Genomic DNA, 26,787 nt, shown 5'->3' on the forward strand with positions numbered 1-26,787 from the left:
AACACTTCTTTTGTCCTTGCAGTTGGAACAAAAAGTAATTGCCAGTGAGATTTTCAAGGGTAAAAAAGACAATTATCCTCAGAGTGTTCCCAGGCTCTTCATCAACACTCGACTGGGTGAGTGGGGGTTGCCAAGTTTAACAGGAGGAAAGAAGGGGGGATTAATGAACTCTTTTCTTGCTGGAAATTCCTTCCTGACCCCCCCACCTCTTTGGTTTTAATACAGGTAGAGAAGAAATAAATGCCAAAGTCCTTCAGGCATTAGAAAATGAAGCACTTAAGGTGAGAGATGTCAAGCTTTTGTCAAGCTCCCAGTTATTCAGCAGAAAGGCAAATTAGATTTCTGGAGAAAGTACAGCAAGAATTTTACATTGTATTAAGCTTGTAATTTTGAGAACAGTCTGGGAAGAGTAGATGGATTAGAAAGTGAAGATTTGGGCAGTTTAATGATGGCAGTTAAGGACTGAATGGGTTACAGCTGGAGGGGAAGGGGGAAACCCCCAGAGTGACACCAAACCTGGGTGTCCCAGTCCCCAGGCAGGGCAGGCACCAGGGTGTGGCCAGAGCTGCTCCGGGACAGTGAGAAGTTCTGGGACAGAGCATTTTCTGCAGTCCTGGTTTCCCAAGCCCTGGTTGGTGCCTGCTGGGGGCTGGCAGTGCCCGGGTGGGCTCTGGCCCTGCTCACTCGTGTTTCAGTATGCAGTGCCCGTGGTCAAGTACGACAGGAAGGGCTACAAGGCGAGGGCACGGCAGCTGCTGCTCACCCAGAGCTCGGCCATCGTGGTGGAGGAGTCCAAGATCAAGCAGCGCATCGACTACTCCAACCTGACAGGTGGGAATGGCACAGGGATGGGGCTGGGCACACCCTGACCCTGCTCCTCAGCTGCACTTTAATATCTACCACTACAAACTCCAGTTTGTCTTTGTCCTGGACTAGAACAGGATGAGCTGATCCTGGCAAGCATTTTAACATCTTGGAATTGCATTTTTTCTAAAATGAAGCTTCGAAAGATGTCACCAAAATGACTCAATTAGTCTCCCTCAACCCTTCCCCTGAGCGGTTTCCCAGTTGCAGGGCCTGGCCATGGGGGAGTTGCACCATTCCTGCACAGCCCCTGCCTGAGCCACTGCTGCAGCTTCTGGCCCTCGGAATATCCAACAGGGGGAAACTGCCAACCCTGCTGGACCGTGGGCCCTGCAGCCTCGGGCTGAAGCCTCTCCCTGCAGCCCCTCAGCTGTGCTGGGTGGGAACAGCTGCTGCATTCCTGGGTGAGTGTGAGCCCTCTCCAGTCCGGGCAGTGCAGTGACGCTCCCGTCTCTCCCCAGGCATCTCCGTCAGCAGCCTGAGTGACAACTTGTTTGTGCTGCACGTGCACTGTGAGGACAACAAGCAGAAGGTACCGGGGGCTCATCCCTCCCTCCTCCAGGGAGCACATCCAGCTGCGAGGGGGTGACAAAGTGACAGGGGTGTGACTTTGTGCCGGCTCTTTTGCTGCTCTTGCCCTGTGCTCACTGCTGGGGCTCAGCAGTGCCTGTTCGCCCCCTCTGGTGCTGTCCCTGTCCCTTAGAGCAGGGTAGTTTTGGTGCAGTGACACCAAAGCCATGATCCTAAAGCATGGATTCTCCTCCCAGGGTGATGTTGTCCTGCAGAGTGACCATGTGATTGAGACACTTACAAAAGCAGCCATTCTGGCCAACAAAATCAACAACGTCAACATCAACCAGGGCAGGTGAGTGAGAGCAGGGCCCTGCCCCAGCTCTGCTTCTTCCTGTACCCCACCCAAATGTACCCAGGCCACCTCAGCCAAGGCTCCAGAGCACTTCTGCTGCAGCTCTGTTAACACCCAGCTCCTGGAGAGTCCCACATGCTCATCAGGGCTGTTCTCACCCTCTGCTCTTCACAGCATAAAGTTCACAGTGGGACAAGGCAAAGAAGGGATCATTGACTTCATCTCGGGATCAGAGCTGCTCATAGCCAAAGCCAAGAACGGGCATCTAACAGTGGTGAGTGTGGGCTGGGGATCACTTACCCTGGATCCAAACCAGCATTCTGGCATGGGACACATGCCATGGGATGTTCCTGCCACTGGCAGTGCCCTGCTATCCCAGCCTTTCCCCTAGTTGGAGCTGGGCACAGGGCTCCTGCAGCCCTGAGGGGCTGCCAAACTCACACTCAGCAAGGGATTGTCCTCACTTTTTATTTCCACCCCAAGATTCATTAGTCTATAGCAAATCAAATTTTAGATAGATTTAAGAATGCAAACAAAATCCTCTCCCCTTCTCAGCTTGTTTGTGGTGATCGTGTCAGTCAGATCAGCCCCACAGCTGATTTATGCATGGTTAGACCCCAGCGTATTCAGAAATAAATCCTGCACAAATCCAGACTGCACTGGCACCCCTTCCAGCAGAGCTGAGCGCTCCCGTTAGGACCAGAGGGCTGCCCATCCTCACAGCAGCCCCAGCATGTTCAGGAATTAAAACTTCTGCAGCATTCTGAACACACTTTCAACCCTGTCCTTCTCCTGCAGGTTGCTCCTCGGTTGAATTCCCGATGATGAAAATTCCCTGCTCCAGGACCTTCCCCCCATGGAACTGGCTGAACGTTGCTCCCAGCACACCCCCCCTTCCTCGCTTTGCTCTTTCTGTTACTACCAAAGACCTGCACTTTCAGAACAACCACAAAATACATCCTTGCTCTCTTGTCTTACTCTCCAAGTCCCAGACAAAGGCCTTCTCCTCTCTTCCTCCCCCGACTGAAGGTGGGGTCCAGCACAGCATCCCTGCAACCTCAGCTCGGGACCTTCAGCTGGGCTTTGAGGAAGAGTTTAAGCCCTGATGGAAATGACCAAAATTTGTGCTTGTCATCATCAAAAAAAGCACAATCAGAAAACAAGTAACTCTGCTGCTTTCTCAGCCAAATCACTGAAATGCCAAACTTTGTATTCAGAGTGTTTTATGAAGAATTTTGCTCGGAGACGTTTTAATGCTTTGTGTTACAAATATAGTGAAGCCATATTGTGTAAATGAGTAAAACCTGTAAATACTTTATAGCCAAGGATGAGATGCACTACGAGAGATGGAGTTGATGTGGAAATTTTATGTTTTAGATTTGGAATTTTTGTTGGTTTTAGTTTATGGTTACAAGGTATAACCTGAAAAACCCATGGTGTTAACTTCACTGATCAGGAGCCAGAGACTTTTATCTTTTTTTGAAGTCAGCTGTCCCATTTCTTGCTCTCTATTTTTATACCATAGGAATTTTTCATATCCACACAAACACAATGTAATACAAACTGCAGAGGTTACCACTGCTCTGGGCTGGCCATGGGATGAACGTGAGCTTCCCCCACTACTTATCTTTCCCTGTCTGGGAGTCCCCACTGCCCCTTCCCACACAGCTCCGCGGGCTCAGAGCAGCACCTTCAGGAAAAATGGCTTTTCCTCTTGTTCCATAACTGGAAGTCTGATTCCCACAGTATTTATACAGTGCCTCAGTGCTGCCTTACCAGGGAGGGCTGGGCACTGCTGCTGCCCCACAGCTCCAGGGCCACAGGGGTTGGGTGCTGGCTGCAGCACAGGCTCCTCCTCAGCACCTTCCTTTAATCCAAACAGCTGCAGGGTGCGGGGCTGCATGGGGAACTCCTGCTGCACCCACGGCACAGCTCCCCAGCCCAGCCCATGCATCCTGCTCTACTTGCCTTAGACACCCTTCCCCTCCACCCTGCTGCAGCCACAGCCAGCCCTGAATGCCTCTCACCCGCTGCTGCCTCTGTCACACCTCAGCTCCCTGTCCTGCTCTGGCTCCTGACACGATGCCATTGTCCAGCCCTGCTCCTGGCTGGAATGTGGGATACACTGCAGGCCATCCCCAGCTGTGCTCAGTGTGTGCAGAGCACGCTGCAGCTGTTGGTGTATAACCTCTGCCAGACTACGCTGAATAAATTTTTACAAAAAACCAACCCCCCCTTGTCTCTGGTGCAGTTTCCTTATGTGGTTTAGGGCGAGGTTGACCCCAGCCCCAGCTCTGTGTCCATTCCAAGAAGGTTATTCCCAGCAGAGCAGATCACCTGTGTCCCTTCTCTCCATCTATGGAACTGCTACTGGATGAGAACTAGAACAGCAGGTGAGAGGAATTCACCGACCATTTCCCAGGGATTTATACAGGAAAAGACTGGATCAAAGGGCTGCTCCCAGCAGCACAACTCACGCTCAGACCAAATCTTCCTTAGCTCCTGTCTGAAGAACAAGGCTGTTCCTGCTGCTCTCTCCCCCTCCAACTGTTCCTAGTACAAGCAACAAAGGAAAGTTACTCTTCTAAAAGAAATTCATAGTGATGGTTGGCATTTTTAATTTAGGTTTCTTTTATTTAAGTTTAATGTTAATTCCATGCTGTGTTTCAGTAAGAACAATACAGATTCTGTATCTGTGGCTCCAGTCAGATATCCAGTAGTACAAATTAGCTTCAAGTTACACATACTGAACAAAAGAGGTTGAGCGAGCGAAGGGAGATGGGGAGAGGGGAGGGAGAAAAGAAAAAATATTGAACACGCATGCAGGCTTATCAATGCCACCTTCAATGCTAACCTGCTTGGAGGGAAAGTAAAGAACAGGCAAGAATGAGCAGCCACGGATTGTTGAACTGTTACCAGCACCATGATTTTCAGCAACATTTCAGCAGTTTGGAAACTTTTTGTTTTTATACAGTAAAACCACTACAATAAATGTCCCAAATGCAACCTCGCAACTTCAAGCTAAACACCCAATTAAGTTGAAACATTGGTATAAAATTCAGTTTAAACAGTTATAAAAAAAAGAAAAGATGCCACCACATGAGCACTACCTGGCCAGGACCAATCTCTCCCTACACGGCCTTCAGGTGTCACATCCAGGTCTGATGGCAATGTCACCACAGCTGGCAGAGACAATACAGTAATGCTGAAAGAGCCTTTACGCAGTCCTGTTAGTGTCTTAAAGAACCTAAAAGCTGGCACCAGTAAAATCCACAGAAATTCACTCTTGCCTTTAAGAACTTTTAAACTGTGTAAAAAAAATAAAAATAAAGAAACCCAACAGGGCAGGAACCTAAATTCTGAGACCCAATGTAAAAGTCAGATTTGGTGGTTCTCAGAGTGACACTGAGGGTTTTTGTGGGGAAGGGGGAGGGTGGTCAGAGATGGGTTCTCTTGTTGGCCTTTGTGTCTCACTGGTTTTCATCTTCCACATCCTGCAACGCTTCTTTATTCTGTTCTTCACCTGTGGAAGCGGGAGGAAGGGAGGAAAACGTTACCTTTGAAAACTGAGAGCTGCAGAACAGCTCAACAAGCACCTAGAGATTAATATTTTCATGCAATACACGCTCACTCTCCCACTCCACACTGCAGCTCCAGAGTGAAGCATTCCCATGGAAACGAAGCCTTGGAATCACCTGCACCCTCACACACAACTGCAGCCAGGCCATTAGAACGTGTGAGGACAAACCAACCCAGCCCTGGGAACTGACACCACTCAGGTGAGCAGTGCTGCTGAGCAAGGGCTGCACAGCCCAGGCAGAAACCATGGCAACAGCTGGGGATCAACAGCAGCCTTGGATCTGGAAATCCCCAAACCATCATCTCTTTTCCTGCCCAAGCCCACTCAAGCCTCAACAGCAAAGCACTTCAGGGAATTTTACACAGTTACACTGATGGCAGGAACTACCAAAGGTATGAAAAACACCCTACTGCAAGTCCAACCTGACAAAAAAAACCCCTGGGTTTAAGGTTAGTAAAGAAAAACCTCTTGTGGAAATTAAATGTCTCTGTTCAACCAGGCTGTGCCACACAGTGGAATGGGGCTGTCCATAGACTCCTGCAGTTTGGCTACACTCCAGCTGCCCCAGGGAGCTCCATGCAACACCTTCTGCAGGGCTTTACCAAAATTCTGCTGCAACTGGGCAAGCTCCAGGTACCTCAGCTGGAGCCATCACACATGCACAAGTCATTTAATTGAGAAGGGAGGCTGAAAAAATGCTTACAATTATCTGTAACCACATATAATAGTTCTCTTAAGGACAATAAACAGAAATTAGTAATTAAAAACTTAATTTGCAATAAAACCCAATCAAATGAGACTGGTAACTTCCAGCAGATAACCAGAATGTTTGCTCAGAGCATGTCCAGATTCAGGATTACCAGCAGGTACAATCGGAAGTAGATTTTGGAAGAGAGGGCCTAGGAACACAGGACATTCAACAAGAATGAAGTTTATAGATAGATTTCTATTGAAAAGAGGAAAGCAGAGGCTTTAACCCAGATTAGAAAATCTGAGCATGCTCTAACCAACACACTTGAGCAAATACTCCTCTACCAAGCCACTGTGAAGTACTTCCCATGCCCAAATATTCTTCTATCCATCCAGGTTTGCAGCTCAATTCCCAAACATGTGAGTTACTCTGGATCCTAGTCAAGCACATCATCCCTGGGCAGAGGACAGGTGCCACAGGAGTGGCAGCAGGGACACAAGCGTTTGTCAGCAGCGGGTGACAGAGGCAGGCACTGTTAGTGACAGGAAAACTGACACTGAAAACCCCAGTGAGCCACAACAAGAGACTTACAAAGTAGAGTTTTTAGGAAATGAACAGTTGGACTTTCCTTTAGGAATCTATACAGCAGGAAAGAAGGGGAGAACAGGAATCATATGGAGATGACATTACAAGTGTGGAAATAAACTCAACACTCATCTGGGCCATGGGAAAGCTACAGGGACTGGGATGGGAGTGCAGCAGCTGGGTCATGCCTGGCTTTACATCCCTACATGGCTGAAATGGAAAGAGGGAAAAGCTTAATGCCAAAGAACAAGCCCTTTCCAAGCCTCTCCCATCCCCTGGAAACTGCTAATTGTGCCACTATTGGTTTATTGTTCAAAGGCTCTGCTCATCTGGGAATATGGAGCTCTGGAACCACCAGCTGGAAATGCACTCAGAGTATTAGCAAAGTATGAGGAAACTTAACTTTGCACCTCTGTCTAAACATTCTACACAATCACTTTTCTGGATCTGAAGAATTCCACCAGGATTTTAAGAAGTCCTAAAGTATTTTCAATTCTGTCATCATCATCTTTCTGGCACCAGTAACCAGGACAACCTGAACTACTTCAGGAAGAACAAAAATGTCTATCTTTCACGTTGTGGAGCAAGAAATTTAGATCTCTATTTCTTTTTTCAAAATCTAAAGAGCCTGTAAATAATCCTGTGGAATTTCTACAATGTCCAAGATCCATGAGAGATCTCAGCTTTGGGAAAATCAGGAACTTTTGGAAGACACTGTTTGGAAGATATTGGTACTATCCCACACTGATCCACCCTTGTTACTCCACTAAAATGGCCTCCACAGACTACCAGGGGATTTGACCCCCCCCCAAAAAAGTAAAGGTTATATCTAAATAGAGGAAATTTGAAATACATTTCTCCTCTCCAATGCCCACCTATGGCAAGGAAGGCATTCAACACCTGCACTGTTTAGAGAAAGTCTACAGATCCAGCCAGGGTCCATCCTGCACCAGGAGATAATCCTTGAAAAGGGAGGTGCAAGAGCCTCAAACACTGGGATGTGGAATAAACCAAGAGCCAAGACCCCACACATTTACAGCACTGCCAGGCTCAGCAGCCCAAAGAGCAGAGTGAGAAGCTATGGAGGAACAACACTTCAAAACAAACCCATCACCCTACATAAAAACAGGAAACTGGGAAAGAGTTAAAAGATTCTGCATTTGCTTTCAAATGGACACACCACCAGTGAAGCACCCCCAGGAATGCTGTGTGGCTACAAGGAACAGCTTATCAAAAATTCAAGACACACATATTTATGTGAAGTTCAGCAGTGTTGTTTCTAAGCTCTGGGCATTGGCAGGTACCCAAAATAATCTTAACAGGACTTATTTCTTCCCCTCCAAGTTAAAAGTAAAGAAGTCAGCTCTTTTCATTCGTGTCTCCAAGAGAGAAACCCTAAAATTAGTAGATTTATACTAAGCATTGAATGTGAAAGTTTAAGTGTTGGGAAAGTCCATTCAGTGTGCCAAAACCACTTCAAAAATGTGTGCTATCCATTGCTAGGGAACAGAAGCAATCCATGTCCCACCCTGGTACTGCCAGGGGACACATCTGGCATCTGCTCTGGCAATGAGAAAATGAAGTGACCTGGAATAAAGGGGAACTGAAGCATTTGCAGGGCTTCCTCCTGCACTGGAGGTTCACACCTGCTTGGAATGACAGCCAGAGATGAGCATGACAAGCAGGAAGAAAAGATTAAATATGAAGTCACTGCTTTTACAGTCATCACAGCTGCCACGTGGGGAGGGACAAACAACAAAGTGTTGCCAATTCCACACCTTCTTCCCTCAAGTGAGAGCTCAAAAGACCCCAGGGTCACCCCTATCACATGACCCAGTGTTAAGGCAGGACAGGAGGGTCCTTATTAGGAGAGACAAGTAAACCATCAAGGCTCTCCATTTCCACACTCTGCTCCCTGGTCAGGATGAGCTGTTCCAGCAGGACTCACTTACCATCACCCTGCATGTCTGAAGTCCATAGTGTCAGGTTATCACGTAACAACTGCATGATAAGTGTAGAGTCCTTATAGCTTTCTTCACTCAGTGTATCCAGTTCTGCAATAGCATCATCGAAAGCTGCTTTTGCCAACCTGCAATGACACAACAAAGATTTAACAAATACTGCTGAACACAATCCAGGAGCACAACTTAACACCAGTCACTCTGTGCTTAAAGAAACTTTTTACTCAAGAATATTGGTTTTTTTAAGCGTTTCTACATCTTGATTAAGTGCTGCTAAAAATTTAGTGTAACCTGCAGTGACAGAAGAGAAACGGTATTTGCTTTAATCACTGCCACTCTGAACATGCTTACAGGTCACAGAAATCAGTGCCACCACCCCTTCCAGCTTGTTCAAGACAAGTTAAATCACCTCACACCTTGGGCAGTTTGAGGGCATGCACAGAGTTAACCTGGCAAGCTGCTGAACTGCCATTAGCTGATCAATTCAAGGTTATCACTGTTCTGCCTCTCATATATAACATTTTGCCCAGGGGTTTCGAGCTGATCTGATAAGCTCTCAACACCCAAACTACACCCCAGAATAGCTCAGCATTCCTTGAGAGGCATAAAAGCAGCAGGAGGCTGATGTGACAGCATCAGGAACAAAAAAGGTTTACTAAAAGGCAAAATAACAAACTCAAACCGATCCAGGTGCCACCTACTTGTGCTCCTGGTAAAGACACCTCACAAAAGCAATCTGGTTTCTTTGTTCTGTCCTTTTCTACTAAATGGCCCAGGCAGGACCTTTTGGCTTATGGCCAATTAGCTGTCCCCAAACTTGAGGTGAAGCCCCCAAGGTCCTATCAGTGATTTTCCTACCTGATCACTAGGAGAAAGTTCTGGGCTCTTTCCTTTTTGGGGGACAGAGGAAGGTTCTGTCACTCTGTCCATAGGGGGCACATTCCTACACTCATACACCATTCCTCCCACACAAACAGGGGGCTCTGGACTCCAAAGAAAATGGTGATGCTGAAAATCTTCCCAGCGAATCGACATCAATCACAGCCAACATCAGCAGGAGGAAAGCAGGAAAAGCAGTTGCTCCTGGCTTGTCTGGTATTCACACAGCATTCCCATACTCCCACCCTGCCAGCCACCACCTACCTGCAGGCACGATCAGGAGAATTAAGAATTTCATAGTAGAATACAGAGAAGTTGAGCGCAAGTCCTAAGCGGATGGGATGTGTTGGTGGGAGTTCTGTCATTGCAATATCACTAGCAGCTTTGTAAGCCACCAAGCTGTTCTCTGCAGCCTCCTTCCTGTCATTTCCTGTGGCAAACTCAGCCAGATACCTATGGTAGTCCCCCTTCCTGAGAACAGAAACAGCAGGAAGTCAGTAATCCTTGTTTGCCCACCAGCCATTAAATTAACAGCTGAAATTGAAGTGTTTAGACATTCAGACACCAAGCACTTGGCTGCTCAGTTACTGTCTACACAACACTGCACCAGGAGCTGAGGGAATTTGAAACCATCACTACAGGACACGCCTTTTCTTCTCTTTACAAGTGTTCAGCTCATGCAAAATAAAAAAAAGCCAAGCAGGGATGTGATTTCTACAGCAGCAACTCAATTAAAACGGCCGTTTCTTACATCTAAGAGCTGCACAACAGTGTATTTTAAGTTCCCATTGCAGCTACTTAATTGCTGTCTCTATTTCAGGCCTTTCCTCTCAGGAAGGTACTTACATTTTGTAATAGAAAACCTTGGACTCGCCAGTGTTAGCTGCTGGAATGAGGTGTTTGTCCAGTACATCCAGAATGTCACAACAGATTAACTTCAGTTCAGTCTCAACCTGGTTAAGAAAAATAAAAATATGACAAAAAATTAGAAGAGGGGGGAGGGTGAGCACTTAAGCCTAAAAGCTTTCAAAAGTACCCAAATATCAAACAGGTAACATCATGAAATTCCAAAGAGGGTTAAGACAGAAGAAAAATAAATAAATGCAGCTGCTCCACAGGTGCATTAAGCGAAACAGTTGTGCACATTTAGCTGGCACACACAAGAGGCAGGGACTGATGGATGATGAAATGGGGAGCTGAACAGTGGAACTGTAAATTCCTTGAAAGACATCTTGCTAGGGCATTGCATTGAGTTTGTCTCAGGATGTAATTCCTTACTGCAAGGCTTGCACAACTCAATTCCTTCCATTTTTGATCCCAGAAGGCTGCCCTAAAAGTGGCAACAGCAAAGGGGACAATTTGAAGGTAATTAACCTGAATCAGCTCAACTCCATTATACCCCAGAGTTAAATGGCACCTTCACAACAGATTCTACTGAGTCCTTGGAGGCAAAGCTCTAAAAATAGAGCCTTAAGACAAAAATCATGGAGTATCAGAACAGAATCAAGATGTGCCACACAAACAAAGGTCAGGTACGAGATGAAAACAAGCTCCAGAAGCAGGTGAAAAACACAAAGCGCAGCAACTCAGTGAAAAAGCAGAAATCATCAACACTGACAGTGAAATCTGTGGCCAAAAACACAGTATATAAAGCCTTATTTAAAAACAGATACTGGATTTGCATAGTCTGAACTGAAAACAGTCACATGAACCTTCATTTTTTCCAGGTCCAAACATAAAGCAAGGTCTATGAGATCAGGGCTTACCACAGAGAGTTTCACACCTGCAAGCAGAGAAACTGAGCACAGCCAGAAAAGCTGAAACCCCTCCTGTGACATCAACATTGCCCAAACCAGATGGGCTCTGAGCCCCCAGGTCAGCCCAGCAGGAGTGGCTGGTTTAATGCACACTGTCACCCATCCATTGCTGCTTTTTCATCATTTCACAGGAACTTTCACAGCTACAGCTGAAGAGAACTCTGGCTCAGGCTAATTTCATATAAAGGAGAGATTTCAAGCAAATGCATTAAAGAAACTACCAGGAACTGCAAGTCTTGGATCACAGGAGCAGCCCCACTCAGTCCATCAACCCTTCCTATCCTCCCACCCAAGCATTTGCTTTTCCTTCTTCCTTTAAACATTTTCCTTGCCGTGTAATCCTTTTATCACCACACAGCTCCCAAACTATCTGGGTTTGTAACCACAGCAGTTATACCCCAAAGGTGTTCAAATTACAGATCCAAATTAAATTATAAACTGGCACATACACACACATACTGACTTGTACAAAGTAACAGATTTGCAAAAGTTCCTTTAGGTAAATTAACTGTCAGCAAATTTCATGGACAAATGTCAGAATACCCTGACATTCACAGGAAGAATAAGATGCTGTACTTAATTATGTGACAAATGCTTAAGAAAGGTGCTGAAATATGGTCACTTGAGAAGAATCTACTTCATATATTCTTGGGCTACAAAAGCTATAAAACCTTTGGCCAGCAGTCAGTTCCTGCAAACTTCTTTCCTCTTGATCCTCTTTTTCAATGACTTCTTTTGCAGAGATCTTCAGCAAAACTGCAAAGAATTAAATCAGTTTCTAATCCTCTTTAGTTAAATAACCATACATGTACAAACTTCTATTTCATCTCAGACAGACCTTTTCCAGCTTTGCTTAAAGGATCAGTCACAGTTATCAGAGATCAGCTGCTGTCCAGGGCAATGGAAATGTCCTGAGCAAGCTTAGTTTAAAAAGATTTAATATAAATCAAGGTGATTAAAACAAACAAACAAAAAACCCACAAGAAAACTAAAAGCTCTTGTACAAGAAGGATCTGTTCCAGAAAGAGTGGCTCAGCGAGCACTCTCTAAGAAGGGGGGGATGGAGGAGAGCCTGGCAGCTGCCCCAAAGTACAGCCCAGGTTGGAAGTCAGAGCACTGGAAACACACATTCCATGTGCCAGATCTCCAGAGCAGGAAGGGGCAGGTCAATACCTGTGCTATGGTGTGGGAATGGATCTGGTTTAACTGCAAGGGAAGGAACTGCACTGCGTGCAGCCACACCCCACTGCAGCCTCTCAAGGATGAAGAGCACAAGCCCCAGTGTGCTCTCATCAGAGATGCAGCCAGATGAGAAATTCAGGAGCTTTTGTGTATCCAAATGGCCCCAGGAGCCAGGAGAGCAGCCTGTCTACAAAGGAAGCACCTAAGTGGCATTTTCCCTCATGGCTATGGCTGTGTTTGGCTCCACTCAGCTGAAGTGGCTTGGGAAGAGGCACATTCTGGTGTCTTTCATCTCTCACTACTGCCCAGTGCCCAGTTCAGGCAAGGCCAGCCCAGCCCTGCCCTCCCACCACCACCATCCCTGGAGTTCTGCCCCAGGTCACGCTGGCCATAGCTCAGAAATCTCAACGTGAGCCACGAGCTGAGTTACCGTACATGCTGACATACACCACACCCAAGGAAGGATTACTGTCACAAAAACCACTACAGAAACTTTCACTTCCTACTGGAGCAGCACCCTACAGCTGAGCAAGGTCACAGCTGCTTCTGGCAGATGAGAAATGTGTCTTTTAGAGATGCTGGATCTCTCCAACTCCCCAGTGCCTTAAACCTGGCCTTGTTGGCTCACAGACAGGGTCTAGGGGGAAAGGTTTGGTTGGTTGGGGTGGGGTTTTCTTCCCTTCTTCAGAGCCTTTCAAGTCTGAAAAAGGTTTCCCCAGCAATGAACTTACTCTGGAAAATGCTACAATAGGCAGAATTTGTTGACAAGGGAATCACAGTGAGCAGAATTCTGCTGGAAGCTGTTTCTTCAGGGAAGCACTGAGCACAACAGGGCAGGAGTGCTACTGTTGAGCAGTGACAGTGAGCAGCAGCACCCAAACCTGTGCCATGCTCCTTCCTGCTCCCAGGCCATCCTGCCAAACCCATTCACACTCTCAGAGCAGATGCCAACCCATATTAAGTCTCCCAGCAGCTACCAACAGGATCTGGCTTTCAGCTACAGATGATGCTCAGGAAGCTCTTGTAGAAGTCCCTGTGGAGCTGGGCAGACACAGCCACCCCTCCTCCAGTGTGGAACCAGTGACAGAGCTCAGTGCACTGCTCCTCCTGTGCAGCTGTGAAAGCTGCTCCCTCCGAGGAGTTAACAGCTCAACACCCTGTTGGCATGACACTGACTTCAGGTGGCCTCTCCATCTCTTCAGACACCTCAAGCACTACAAATTTGTACTTCTTGCACCCCAGTCCACCCAGAATGGCACACATCTTTTACAAAAAGAGATGCAGAATAAAGGCTATTTCTAGAGTCCTTCCAAAACCAGGAGAAAAGTCTTTTCATCATTAAAGGATCTTTGGCAGATGATGATAACCACCCACAAAACCCTGTGCAAAAGAATCTGGAAACACACCGTGTAAAACAAATTTAATCACTGGACAGCTGTTGTCTTGTTTTCTATGTTCTTTTAGGAGATTGTAGACACCCATCAAGAAAAGGTTATTTGGGACTGTATGTAACTGGCAGTGTCTCATCCCATCAGCATGCCAGCATAAAATTAGAAACTCACAACTTTAACAATTCCATGGAGCAACAGAAACCCTGTGAGTCAACAGAAAGTAGACAGAGCCATTCCTGGGAGAAGATTGCCAAGCCAGGATCATTTCCATTGCTGGTATATGAATCAGTGCCAGGTGATATAACAGACTCCACTGCTTCTCTGGAAGTGAAGATGTGAACCATGTGGAAGCACTTGTCCTCAAATAATGGAGCTGAAGTCTCTGCAGAAATGTGTGGGATTTAAATAGTATGGGAGGCTGCCTGCTCTGTGCTAAGCCATCATTTAGGGCAGGGGGAACAACAGCTCACCAAGAGCTGGAGGTTTCATTAGCCCTTACCAATGGAAGTCAGAGCTTGCTGCAAGTTCTCCATTTTAGGTAAAGCTGCACACTCTGACTAAGTCAGCATGAAGTTATGTGGATCAATTTTTCCCTCTCTCTCCAGAGAGAGAAAACAGCAAGGCCCTGGAGGTTGCTACACACGCAAGTTTCACAGCTGGGATGACCAGGACATCCCCAGGAACAGGAGGGACAGAAGACAAGGAGCCAAGAAGAGCCTGAAGAACCCCCCATGGACATTTCAAGTGTTAATGTTCTGAACACTCTATGACAGAGAACTGGAATCACAGAAAGTGTCACTGTATGATCCAAAGCAACTTTCATAGGAAGTGGAAGTTTAATAGACAAACACCTCCTTTGACAGGGTTAATTAAAAAAAAGAAGTTGCTTGGGGGTCAGTGAGGTTGGAAGGGAAGGAATGAGGCTTCCTGAGCAGGTGGAGCCTCACACCTGAGTAAGCAGGGAAGTGCCAGTGCAGTTCAAATGCTTGGCTGAGGGAAAAGCCCTCCCTCTCCTGAGCCTGCTGCCCTTCTGAGTGTTTACACAGCAATGCCACAGCTCTTCCCTCCACCAAGAGATTCATCCTCCAGATAAAGAACAAGCTCCAGCCTCCCAAGGCTGCCACCCTACTCCAGGTCAGCACAGCACAGGCAATCTGGAACACCGGGGCAGTTTATGGCAAGGGGACCAGAACTAAATGACATTTTGCTGTAATACCAACTCCATCTTACCATTTGCCGATATTCCCGAATCATTTTTAATTTGTCTTCTCCACCTTTGTTTTCTTCTTTCTGTTCAATGCTGCTGATTATTCTCCAGGAAGCTCTCCTGGCTCCAATCACATTTTTATATGCAACAGAAAGCAGGTTTCTTTCTTCCACTGTCAACTCCACGTCCATTCCAGCCACCTTCTTCATTGATTCAACCATTTCTAGGAGGAAAGGGTCAGGCAATTACTCTCACACCTGAAGCATCTTTCAAATCATTCAGTACAAGCTGTACATTAATGAGAGCTTAGGAAATTAATTAGACTCCCTCCTCCTTCAATCCAGCTACTCCTCACTGTTACCCTGGAGTGTTCCAAACAAATCAATCAGCACATACACAAAGTATCTGATATTCATCTGGTATTTTACAAGGGTTCCAAAAATTAATAACAGTTATCAGCACAATCCTACAGGAGTGTTTGTTCTCCAGAGTGCTCTGCAGAAAGCAGAGAACAGTGAGAAACGGTGAGCAAATGTGATCCAGCTCTCGACACAATCAGGATAATCTGAGGAATTAAAGGATGCTCCACTGATTTTTCAGCTGGAACACAGTGTAACATGGTAATTAACAAAAATATAAAATCCAGATTTGAATACATGTAGAGATGTATGAGTACTGTTACTAGGAAAGTGAGGCAAAGCTGCAAGATGAACCTCCAAAAGAAAAATTTGGTGCTTGGACTGGTAACAAAGAAATCATCCTGAGTGTCCCCACAGCAACCACATGTACCCAGCCAAGCAGCCATTTACACTGAAAAGTAACACACAAAATATGAATTTATATATATTTCTATTTTAAGCCTGTTGAAAAGTATTTCTAAACCTGAGGTTAAAACAATCAATACCAAAACCAGCTTTCCTACACTCCAATGGAAGCAAAGACTGAAAGGTTATAACCCTTTCATTGCCTGACCACACTGGGATTGCTCAAGACACATTAGAAGAACAGTGTTAAATACACAAATGAAGTTTAACTATCATTTTTTGCCCTCAGATGTCAAAAGTACAACCTGAACAGGCATAAGCTACTGCAGCAATGGAGACTGTAGGCTCCCTGGCAGGAACAGTGTTATCAGTCACCAACAGGTCTCCATATGTGGAGGACAAAATTTTATGTTGGCTCTGTTTTTATCAGCAGATTTTGCTTCTCCAAATCCCAGAAAGTAACAAAAAACAATCCACCAAGGATTTGATAAAATTTGTTGAAAACTCCACCCTGCAATTGCAAAATAATGAGCTTGCTGAAGAATCTGAGAGCTGCCCTAGAACACTCCATGTTCACACAATTAATATTAACATAAATGTAAGTAATTGATGCCAGCTAAGTTACAGGCAATATAATACAGCTACAATTTGCTACTTAAATAAAGCAAGTACAGTGATTTCTTTCCTAAAGGATGACCCTACCATCCCATTCATACAAAGAATCTACTTAAAAGCTGTGAATTTTTAAAATTATGCAAATTAAGCCATCTCATATTTTGAAGTTCATTAAACAATAGAGCTGTGCTCAAGATTAAGATGCCTGACAGTTCTTGTGGACAAAAATGACAATCAGGAATTGAGACCTGCAGTCTTTGTGACCTGCATATCTTTGTCAAGCTCCAGCAAAAAATGCAGGTCTTGTTTCAAAGCCTAATATTTACTGCCTTCAGAGAAGCAACACACAGGTTCCAGAAGATGTTGCCTTCTCTTGAAAGGGTTTATATTACTGTGCTTCATCTACTGGGATTAAATACACAGCACTGCAGTCATACTCCTGGATGCTCTTATAGAAAACCTGCCTCTTAATGAAGACAATTACTGAAGAAATCTATTCACACTTAGCTCATATAACAACGATGTACACGGAATAATCAGCCCCGAAGTGTGGAGGCTGAGGAACAAGGACAGCAACAACTTCCAAGATCTTCTGCCCTGGATCAGGAAATTGCAACAACTGGGGCAAAAGGGGCACGTTTTATCAACTGCTCTACAGGCTTCCTTCACAACCTCTTCCTTAGAAGCACATTTGTGTAGAGTGAAAATTTAAAATAAAAAACTACACGCAAGACTTGCTGTTTCCTGTAATGAGTAGCTGTTTTCAGTGTACATTCAAACACATCATTACCAATTTAATCAACTGCTTGGCTTCTGCAGGATTTTATCTACCTTTTACCAGCCTGAAGATCTACAAGCCCTTGAAACAGAGGTTAAATCCAATTTGGCTGAGCAATAGCTGGTACAAAGCCAAACCCAAAACCCTGCCCTACAAGGAGCTCCTGTGTCAGTGTCTCAGTCTGTTGGCAAAGGAGGTCATTAGCCACCCTCCTGCAGAGCCACAACCACGGAAACAAGGGAGCCAAAGGAAAACAGGCACCTGCTCACAACTACTCCTGATCAGTAAACAGCCCTTATCAGCCCAACACTTTTATGACTGAGGTGTTAGTAAGTTAAATAGACTCCCTGACAAGTGACAGCCACTGGGAACAGGATGCTGGGGGATGGGGGAGCACCTCAGGTCCCTCCATTTGTTCTGCAGCACAAACCCCTCAGCTTCAGCACCCCTCACACTGTGTACACAACCTCCCAACACTAACAGGAACTGAAAGGTCTCCTTCACAAAATCTTTATCCTGTCACTAGGTCACCACACAGCCACAGATCAGAATTCTACCCATAAACAACTGTCCCACCCAAAGAGGAAAGATTTATCAGTCGTTATCAGTCTACCCACAAAGCTGTTGGATAAAAAGGTTTCTAGTTTAGTAAAGAGCCCAATTGTGCTCACAAATACAAAAATCTGGGCTGATATTTCAACAAGACAAAATATTATGCACATACCTGGGTCTTCCATGGCAAAGCCATAATCCAGCCCTGAAAATTTAAGCCTGATGAAAAACCTTAAGAACACAGGCAGTACAAAAGCAGGGGGAAAACCCATCTGTATCTCCTCCAACAGAATACAAAAATAAAGTCACCTACACCAGCAACAGAGCAAATTATTTTTTAAGTGCAGTTTTACCTATCTGGAAATTTCCACAAGGAGGTGGAAAGCTCAGTCAGAGACTATTCAAGACAAAATACAAGTCTGAGATTACATTTCATTAACAAGGATTACTGCAGGAATGACAACTCACTGCATACAAAATCCAGAGATGCTTACACTGAACTATGGAAAAAGCAGTGTTATGCAGATTCACAGAGACAGACACTGCAGTTAAGTGGTTAAGTTCCAGCCTCTCAGGTGATTGTGGCTGTCACTTACTGTGCTACTGTCAGATCATGCCACCATCAGAGCAGGAAATCCCAGAAATGTAAATTGTGGAAGGAGAGGGGAACATTCTGGAGAATGACATGCTCGGCCTAGATTTAGATCCTTCCCAAGCACCTGCTGCTGGTTAAGAAACACCACAACACACAGACACTGTCTGATCAGGTTTGTATATTCTCATGGAAAAGCTGAGACTCCGAACAACTGCCTAAGATACTACAGAACTGTCAGGATGGCCAGGCCATTTTTTAGGTTCCTATATTCTACTACCATGATTGAAACGCTGGCTCCCCACTGCAAACCCTGCTGAGTCACCTCCAGCCACCAGGAGGGACACGCAGGCAAAGCCTGGAAAGCACAAAGGGCTGGGACAGAGGCGGCCACCTACAAAAGGGTCCTGGAACAGCAAGGTGCGAGGCTTGGGATTGGGGTTTCAAGTGAAAGACAAAGAATAAGCTTTACTCCACACTAAAAAGTCATGGGGAAGTTTACAAGTGCTGAGAAGCATCCTTGGGGGCCAAGCCACAGAACAAAGGGCACAGCTGACTCCCTCTCGACCAGAGATGAATGAGAATCTAGATATTTGCTGCTGCTTAAACTCTAGAAATAAAAAAAAAAACCCAGGGGGACTACAGTATCCTCAGGTAAGGAAATAAGGAAATGGGTGATGCACAGCAAATTCAGTGGGAAGCCTAAAAACCTTCCCAATACAAAACAACAAACAGCACACCCAACCAAGAGAATAGCCAGTACCTGGCAGTTCTATCAAAATCTGTGCTTGTAACAGAAACCATCTGGCCCAAACATAGGCTGATGCACTAAAGGAAACCTGGCAAGGGAAATCTACAGTGTTTGTAACCTCTGGTTCAGTGCCTGAGTCTCACAAACCAGGATGCTACAGGGTCAGATTTTTTTGTTCACAACCAGGGCACTCCTTGTGACTTCAAACAATACACAGGCTCTACTTCAACCTCAATGCTGGAGTAACTCCCCCTGGCCTCCACACATATGCATAAACTGTAAGAATTTCAATGTTACCACAGGAAAAAAACAAGAGCTAGAAAATCTCTTAGTGGGGGGCCTCCCTTCCAAAAGAGGAACTACTTAAGAGAGACAGCTTCTTAAAATAAGAACAGAAAAAGAACTTGTTGAGCAAAGGTGAGATGGAGATGATGTAATGGTCATCATACTCAAATCAAAATGGACCTTAAGAGAACCCAGAAAGTATAATTCTTATATATTATGTAATGAAGAGCAGCAGAAGCACTGCCTTAATTCTCCCTTAGTAGCAGCAGAACATGAGCAAACAGAAGTTGTGTTTTAAGTTTAATCTTTTCTACTGCCCTTATCTAAGGACAATAAAGCAAACCAGGATCTTCGAGCTTCTAAGCTGCTGCCCAGTACCTACTTCAGCATTTCAGGAGCAAAAAGCTGCAAGCGAGCATCCTGTGAGCTGTGAGGAGGTGGAGGACACAGCAGAAAAAATAAGTTGTGTCCACCAGAGATGATCACACACCATAAACAGTATTCAAAGACTCAGTACCAGTGGTAGCCTTGTACTTGCTCATTCTTGCAACCAACAAAAGATGATCAGGAACAAGTCACAGGAACTTAAGTATCTGACCCTAAACAGTCGTGTGTAACCTCTCACTCAGGGCTTTAAGAGCAGCAGCAAACACAAAGTGGTTTACACTGTTCATTTGAGAAGGGCTCCAGCAGACACTCAAGGGGACCTACAACACCATCAACCTAATACTCACTAGGGGTCAAGTCAATGGGAATTATGTTTAAAAAAAGCCTGGAATAAGAGGGTATATGCATAATCATTATCCTGTAGAGCATGGCCTTCCATTATGCCTCACAAATCTACTGGCATGCCTCGAACAAGGGAAGCACATGGACAAGGAGACATAATTGGAACAGTCTACCTGGATTTCCCAAAGGCATTTGACAAGGTCCCTCACCCAAGGCTCTTTAAGGAACTCAACTGCCATGGGATAGGAAGGAAAGTCCTCACATGGGTAAACACTTGGCTGAAAGACAGGAAAGAAGGCATGAATATGAGACTCAAGTGTTGAGAACAGAGAAAGCCCACCAGTGGAATCACAGGGGATCTGTGCTGGAAGCAGGCTGACATTTCTGAGTGAAGTGTTTCTGATGAAACAGAAGCAAATAAGAAGTACTGACTTAGGAGCAGCAAACTCGTAGGAACAAACATGAGAAGAACTGAAGAAATAGGGGCCAGTGTGTTTTCTTCAGTAAGGGATGAATCTAACTGTGCAGATTAATGCCACAGACTCATTTCCCACAGCTGCAGACCCAGCATCAGTGGGCACCACTCTACTCCCTACACTGATGAGCTCCAAATTCAAGCAAGTGGAAGTTCAGCTCCTCTTTCCATCCATTAGGAACTCCTCTGAACACACTGTGACACTGCCTGCATAAGGTTTTTGTGCTCTCCTAGGGAATCCTGGGTTTGGCATCCAGAGATGGCTGAACCCATCCCTATCGATTCCCTCCTGCCAGCTCAACACCCCTCTGACCTCTCAACTGGCTCATTCAGGTCACCAGCTCAGACAACTACTCACAGGGGAAAAAAAATTAATCCTGCCTTTTATTTAGAGAACTGAACTGGTTCTAAGGGTCAGACCAGAATTCAAGCACAAATGAGAAGCGTTCCTTATCACAATATGCAAGTTTTACACAAATGAGCATAAAAGAACCTAACAGGTGGATTCCCAGTTAAGACAAACCAACAGGCAGAGGAGGGAAAAAAAAAACCCAAATAATATCCAACGTGCACAGCGGCTCGACAATGGTTTTGTGGCCAAAGCAGAGGGTTATATTGCTATTCCTTGTGCAAGGTTTCTAACAGCTGGTGCAGTCAGAACCCTTCCAAACCCGACAGCATGACTCTGCAATAAACAGTCCTGTACCTTTGCACACATGGAGAAACACAGGTTAGGGCCAAGTTATCCAAGCAACAGTGGGATTTTCTGCATGATCAATTGTATGGTCTACCACAAGCCCTTCTTGCAACAAGAACATTTTAAAATCGTTACTCTAATCTCTTCAAGCTGTGGGCATTTACTTTTCCAAATCAAGAGGATTCCCCCACTATTTCTAACAAACATTTCAGTTTGAAAGCACATATCTTAAGCCTGGGCCTCATCATAAACATCTCCCCTTGACTGAGATCTGCTACTGAGCAATCCTCTAATACTGGAAGCCAGTTCAGCTTCTGGGCTCCTTGCAGAGGACCTCACCATCCAACTGTAGAATTCTGTCTCCTTTGTCTGCTCCTGGTACCTCAGGAAATTCAAGAAGGCACAGACAAAGGCCCTCTCTCACACAACTGCTCATAATCACAAGTCAATTTATGTCCCAGTATGTACAACTCCCACTTACAGAAATGTACAGTCTTACTCCTTTAGCACTGCCTTGCCCATATTTTAACTCTTGGATTCCTACAATTCTTAGGGATATGCTGAGATTTTTCTGCCTTCTACCTCAGAGACAGCAGTCACACCCCACATCACTGCAGCACTAAGAGCTGTAACAGGGTAAGTGGTAACCACTAATGGGGAGAGGAACCAAAAAAACTGAAGTGTGCTTGACATCTGCTTGAAAGAGACCAACCCTCTGCAAACCAAAATTAATATGCAATTTGAATTCTAATTTGTGACTTATTGATTCCTCATTAGGCTCTAAGCTGAAGACCTGTTACCAGGAGACAGATCTTCCTAAAAAGGGTTCAAATCTTGAACTGAACCCACTGCTGCACACGTTCCTGCCTTCGTCATACAGACACATTCATTTCCCTGACAGACAATTTCTAAAGACAAAGGAGCCAGCTGTTAGCCTGTTGTGCTGGGAGGCAGGAGACCCGTCCTGGTGGGCTGGGTGCTTTCCTTACCTGCACCTTCTCTGGTTTTGAGGGGGAACCCCCCCTATTTCACCTCACCCAAGGAATGTACTCCAAGACTTGTAGTACAAAGCAGCTGTTGGAAGTATCTGTTCACAGACTGCATGTTTCTCACCTGAAACAAAGATATTCCCAGCTTCTACAAAGAGGAATTGGTTTCAATATTCAGCAGCAGTCTACAGGAATCCTCTACATCCTCTTGATATAAAGAGTTCCACAATGATCACTTACTCCAATTGTTTTCCAAAAAAGGGCTCCATTTAGTTATATATTATTCTACCAATAAGGAATAGCAGGGAGTGACATTTCTCACCAAGCTTCCTGTACTGCCAGTAAGCTTCCTGGCATTTTGTGATTTGCCATAACATGCCTAAGCAGATCTGTGAAGATAGTCAGACACCCAAATCTCTTAATATATCTCTGGAGATCAGGGTTTAAGTGCTACTTACACTGCAAAAGTACCTAGAAAGTTGTCCTCTTAATCTGGGCCACCATCCTGAGGACAGCCCAGACACAGGACTACATTCCCAGCCGTTCACAAACGCAGCTCCCAAGACTTCAGAAATTCCCTAAGTGGGTCAGGTAAGTAACACCAAAGAAGCCACAGTTGGATGCCCACCATAAGTGCTGCTATAAATGCCATGAGCCATACATAAATAGCAACCCACCACTCTTCCATCTCCAGGAGAAAGATGGGACAGAAGTTTACACTTATTCTAATGTTAAACACAAAAAAATTGTCAAAGTCATATTTGAATTACCCAAGGGACTTGTATTCCGATGTATCTGCAGCCAGTACTTACCATCACCCCATTTTATATGAACCAATTAATAACTGTGGCCTTATAATTGTGCACCTCCAAGATCAAACTGAGGAGCAAAATTAGGATTAGCTTACTCTTTCCTCATACTGCTTCTCAAATTGCTTTGTTCACAGAATTATTCAGCAGTCTCAGCTATGATCTTGGCAGAACTGCATTATTTCACATTAACAAGAACAAATTATGCCAATCATTTTTAATTGTTTCAGCTGAACAGGAACAGAGAATTAAATGATAAAACAGTATCTACAGTACATTTTCTTCCAGGCCATGGACACGAGGGAAGTGAAGATGCATTTAGAGCAGCTGGCAGAATTAGAGGGAGCATCTTAAATTATGTTGACCCAACCTGATTCCTAAAACCTCTGAAAGTCCAAAACCCACAGCACTGATTTAAACAAGACAACTTGAAGTTCAGTGCTCCCTCCTGAATTGTAACAAGTTTCATGCCCATTCAGAGGCAATACAGCACAACAAGTCTTCTACATTTTGCTCTGGGCAGCTTGTTTAGCAAACAGTCATGGTACTGGGAGAACCAAAAGTCCACCCAGGGAAAAGCTGCACTAAGGCAATAATCCTTCCCAATCAATTTTTATCAGTTGACAGGAAGTTTGCATTGCAGATCTGTGCCATGGGGTAGAGTCCTGTTACCTTCTAGCAAAGTCATTTACTGCTGACTTCAGAAAAGCTCAGAAAGACAGTCATGCCTCAAGAGCTCCCAAGGATGATGGTTCCTCCAGGATGTTGGGTTTCCACTCAAACCAAAGCCAACACTTCCAGTGGCATTGACTCATCCCTACCAGGTGGAGAACCCTTCCCTCCTCAGCAGAAGTGGCACACATTCTGTGGAATATGGATGTGCCCCAAGGTAATCATGGTACCCCAATACCTGGCTTCTGGGGGCATTTCCTTTCTCCAAGTCCTTCAGTTATTGCAGAGACTGCCCGACTCCTTTCCTTTAGTGCTGCTATGAATTCTAAACTATTTTCCCATGAGAACTCTAAATGAATGGAGTTTTATTTAGGCCTTCTTTTTGTTTTAGTTTCTCTTTTTTTTCCCCAAAACGTGTATTTTTCAGATTTCCTACAATGGTGCCATCAGATGTTTTTTGCCATCAGATGTTTTTTAAGCATAACTCAGTAATAATCTGTCATTTGGTGAGAACTTGGTCATGTTGTCTATAAAAACTTAGGAACAGAAAATATTTGGAGCGTCTTCTTACCTCTCTAAATGACGTGTTACTGCATTCACACATTCTACACACATAGATTTATTTCACTTCAAATGAGTAATCACAGCTCTCAGGGCAAAGTAACAGTGTCAGAAGAGTCGAGAAAATTAAAGGCCTTTTCTATTATATGCAGGGGAACCATGTTTAAAAGGAACAGTTGCAAGACAGACATTTTTGGGGCAAGAGACACCACCCAGGGTTGCCAGTTCCTCCCCTCTACCCCTTTTCCCCCAGATATTAAATCATCACGGATATTAAATGATCAGGGATAGCACAAAAACTTGAAGGGGAAAAAAGGATGAAAAGAAAACGCTGGGAAAGTGAAACTACCTGTAATAATTTCTACCACATAATGAAAGCATATGCGTTTTCTTTGGGCAGTGAATCATGTACTCGCTCCCTGCAGGGTGAGAACTCGCTCTCTCTGGGTTTGCCAGGGGCAGCAGATCTCCAGCCGGGGGTAAAGGCAGAGAAAGAAGCGCAGCCCCGTCCCTGGGGACCCCCACGAGCACGGCCGGTGAGGGGCCGAGGGCCGGGCCCCCCCTCTGAGCGCTCGGCATGGGCGTTGTCTGCGGCGAGCCGCCCTCGCCCCGCGCCGCCCGGCCGGGGGAGCTCGGGGCCGGGGCCGGCCGGAGCTGGCGGCGCCGTGAGGGGCAGCGGGGTCTCTTTGTGGGGCCCCCCGAGGCGGGGGCGGCTCCCCTGCCCCCCCCTCCAGGACTCGCCCTTCGCGGCCGCCATTTTATTCCCGGCTCCTGCCGCCACCGCCCCCCGCCCCGGGCCCCGCCCCGGCCCGAGACACCCCCTCGCCCCGGCCCCCCATCCCCGCTTCCAGCGGCCCCTCAGGGCGCTCCCCGTCGCCATTTTGTGTGCGCCCCCTCCTCCGCCCCTGCCCCCCTCCCCCGCCCAGCCGCCATTTTGTGGCCGCTCCCTCCCTCCCTCCCTCTCCCCTCGGCCGTGCACGGCCTCCCGAGCCCGCGCGCTCACCATCGTAGCGCTCAGCCTGCTCAGCCAACTTGGCCTGATAGACGAGGTCCTCCCGATCGTCCATGTCCTACGGGCGGGGCGGCGGCGGGGACTGCGCGGGGCGGATGGCAGCCGATGGGTCCGGGGGGCTCTGCAGCTACCAGCTCGCTGCTCTCCGGGCAAATATGGCGGCAGCGCCTCCTCCCGCTGCATCCGGGCACTCCCGCGGGCGCGCGCATGCGCCCCGCCGCCTCCCATGGCAACGGCGGCTCCATGGCAACGGGCGGGGGGCGGGGTGAGGCGGCGTGAGGGGTGAGGCGGGATGAGGGGTGTGAGGGGTGAGGAGTAAAGGGAATGGGGCGGTGTGAGGGATAAAGCGGGATGAGGCGGGGTGAGGGGTGAGACAGGGTGGATGAAGCGGTGTGAGGGTGAGGCGGGATGGATGTAGCGGTCTGAGGGGTGAGGCAAGATGGGTGAAGCGGTGTGAGGGGTGAGGCAAGATGGGTGAAGCGGTCTGAGGGGTGAGGCAAGATGGGTGAAGCGGTCTGAGGGGTGAGGCAGGGTGGATGGAGTGGTGTGAGGGGTGAGGCAGGATGGGTGAAGCGGTCTGAGGGGTGAGGCAAGATGGGTGAAGCAGTCTGAGGGGTGAGGCAAGATGGGTGAAGCGGTCTGAGGGGTGAGGCAGGGTGGATGTAGCAGTCTGAGGGGTGAGGCAGGGTGGGTGAAGCGGTGTGAGGAGTGAGGAAGGATGGATGAAGCGGTGTGAGGGTGAGGCGAGGTGAGGAATAACGCGGGATGAAGGATGAGGCGGCCCGGCACTGGCGGGGATGGTTCCCTCGGCCGGCTTTGGCGGGGCCTTTCCCTCGGTGGCGTTTTCCTCAGTGCGGCTCCATGTCTCCGTGTTTGTGCTGCCCTCAGACGCTGACAGCGCTGTTTGAGTTACCCCCTCTCGATATTTGGGTACAAGTCACCGCGTGTGCCCCACATGGCAGGGTGGGTCTGTGACCGAAAGGCAGACGGTCAGATCCAGGTTTCTGCAGCCTCTCCAGGGTGTTTGCTCTAAGGATCACCTCCAGTGCGTAGCACGTGGTAATTTCAGAGTTTCAAGAGGCTAGAAAATCTAGAAGTAAAATTGAATGTTTCACGAGTTCTTCACACAGTACTTCTGAAAAACAAAAGGAGCATTGACTTCAATACCTGAGATAATGCCTCGATTTCTGAAATCAGAATGGTTTTAGAAAATGAAAAGGGATGATGCATGGCTGGCACGAACCTGATCTTCAAAGATCCCCATCCCTGGGAGCGTTCAAGGCCAGGTTGGACGGGGCTTGGAGCAACCTGGTTTTGTGGAAGGTGTCCCTGCCCATGGCAGAGGAATTGGAATGAGATGAGCTTTAAAGTCCCTTCCAACCCAAACCACTCCACGATTCTGTGATTTGCTCAGGGTAGCTGTGAATGAAGTCTTGTCTCTTTTCCCAGTGTCTCCCTGGAAGCGCAGACTACGGATGCTCTCC

The 26,787-nt window shown here is 46.5% G+C and overlaps 2 protein-coding genes across 7 annotated transcripts in view; one reads left to right on the forward strand and one right to left on the reverse strand.

Annotated features, from left to right (window-relative positions):
• Positions 1-3,959, forward strand: part of MYO1C (myosin IC) — a 53,720-nt gene extending 49,761 nt beyond the window's left edge. For all 5 annotated transcript variants that reach the window (XM_038157690.1, XM_038157694.1, XM_038157689.1 and 2 more), the window contains exons 26-32: positions 23-116; positions 226-281; positions 696-831; positions 1,326-1,396; positions 1,632-1,729; positions 1,904-2,003; positions 2,528-3,959. In XM_038157690.1, the coding sequence (XP_038013618.1) occupies positions 23-116; positions 226-281; positions 696-831; positions 1,326-1,396; positions 1,632-1,729; positions 1,904-2,003; positions 2,528-2,554 (582 nt within the window). In that variant the 3' untranslated portion in view covers positions 2,555-3,959. The remainder of the gene's footprint in view (positions 1-22; positions 117-225; positions 282-695; positions 832-1,325; positions 1,397-1,631; positions 1,730-1,903; positions 2,004-2,527) is intronic.
• A 377-nt stretch (positions 3,960-4,336) lies between these two features.
• Positions 4,337-25,498, reverse strand: YWHAE (tyrosine 3-monooxygenase/tryptophan 5-monooxygenase activation protein epsilon). 2 transcript variants are annotated; one of them, XM_038157718.1, is made up of 7 exons: positions 25,295-25,498; positions 15,046-15,245; positions 10,272-10,378; positions 9,690-9,896; positions 8,538-8,674; positions 6,592-6,638; positions 4,337-5,252 (listed from the first exon to the last, which is right to left on the reverse strand). In XM_038157718.1, exons 1-6 carry the CDS (start codon positions 25,356-25,358, stop codon positions 6,631-6,633), a joined length of 723 nt encoding a protein of 240 aa, XP_038013646.1. In that variant the 5' UTR covers positions 25,359-25,498; the 3' UTR covers positions 4,337-5,252; positions 6,592-6,630. The 2 variants fall into 2 exon arrangements, with proteins under 2 accessions (XP_038013646.1, XP_038013645.1); XM_038157717.1 differs by lacking the exon at positions 6,592-6,638 and having other exon boundaries at positions 25,295-25,497.
• Positions 25,499-26,787: the final 1,289 nt, after the last annotated feature.

This window comes from Motacilla alba, chromosome 19 (assembly GCF_015832195.1).
Source record: "Motacilla alba alba isolate MOTALB_02 chromosome 19, Motacilla_alba_V1.0_pri, whole genome shotgun sequence".
Lineage (NCBI taxonomy): Eukaryota > Metazoa > Chordata > Aves > Passeriformes > Motacillidae > Motacilla > Motacilla alba.

Excerpts from the sequence above, each read along its gene's own strand:
- YWHAE (XM_038157717.1), bottom strand. The coding sequence starts at position 25,358 with ATGGACGATCGGGAGGACCTCGTCTATCAGGCCAAGTTGGCTGAGCAG. Across the intron at positions 8,675-9,689 it reads TCTCCTGATCGTGCCTGCAG|GTTGGCAAAAGCAGCTTTCG; the intron begins GTAGGTGGTGGC and ends GTGTCATTGCAG. Across the intron at positions 5,253-8,537 it reads TTCAGACATGCAGGGTGATG|GTGAAGAACAGAATAAAGAA; the intron begins GTAAGTGAGTCC and ends CCGCTTCCACAG.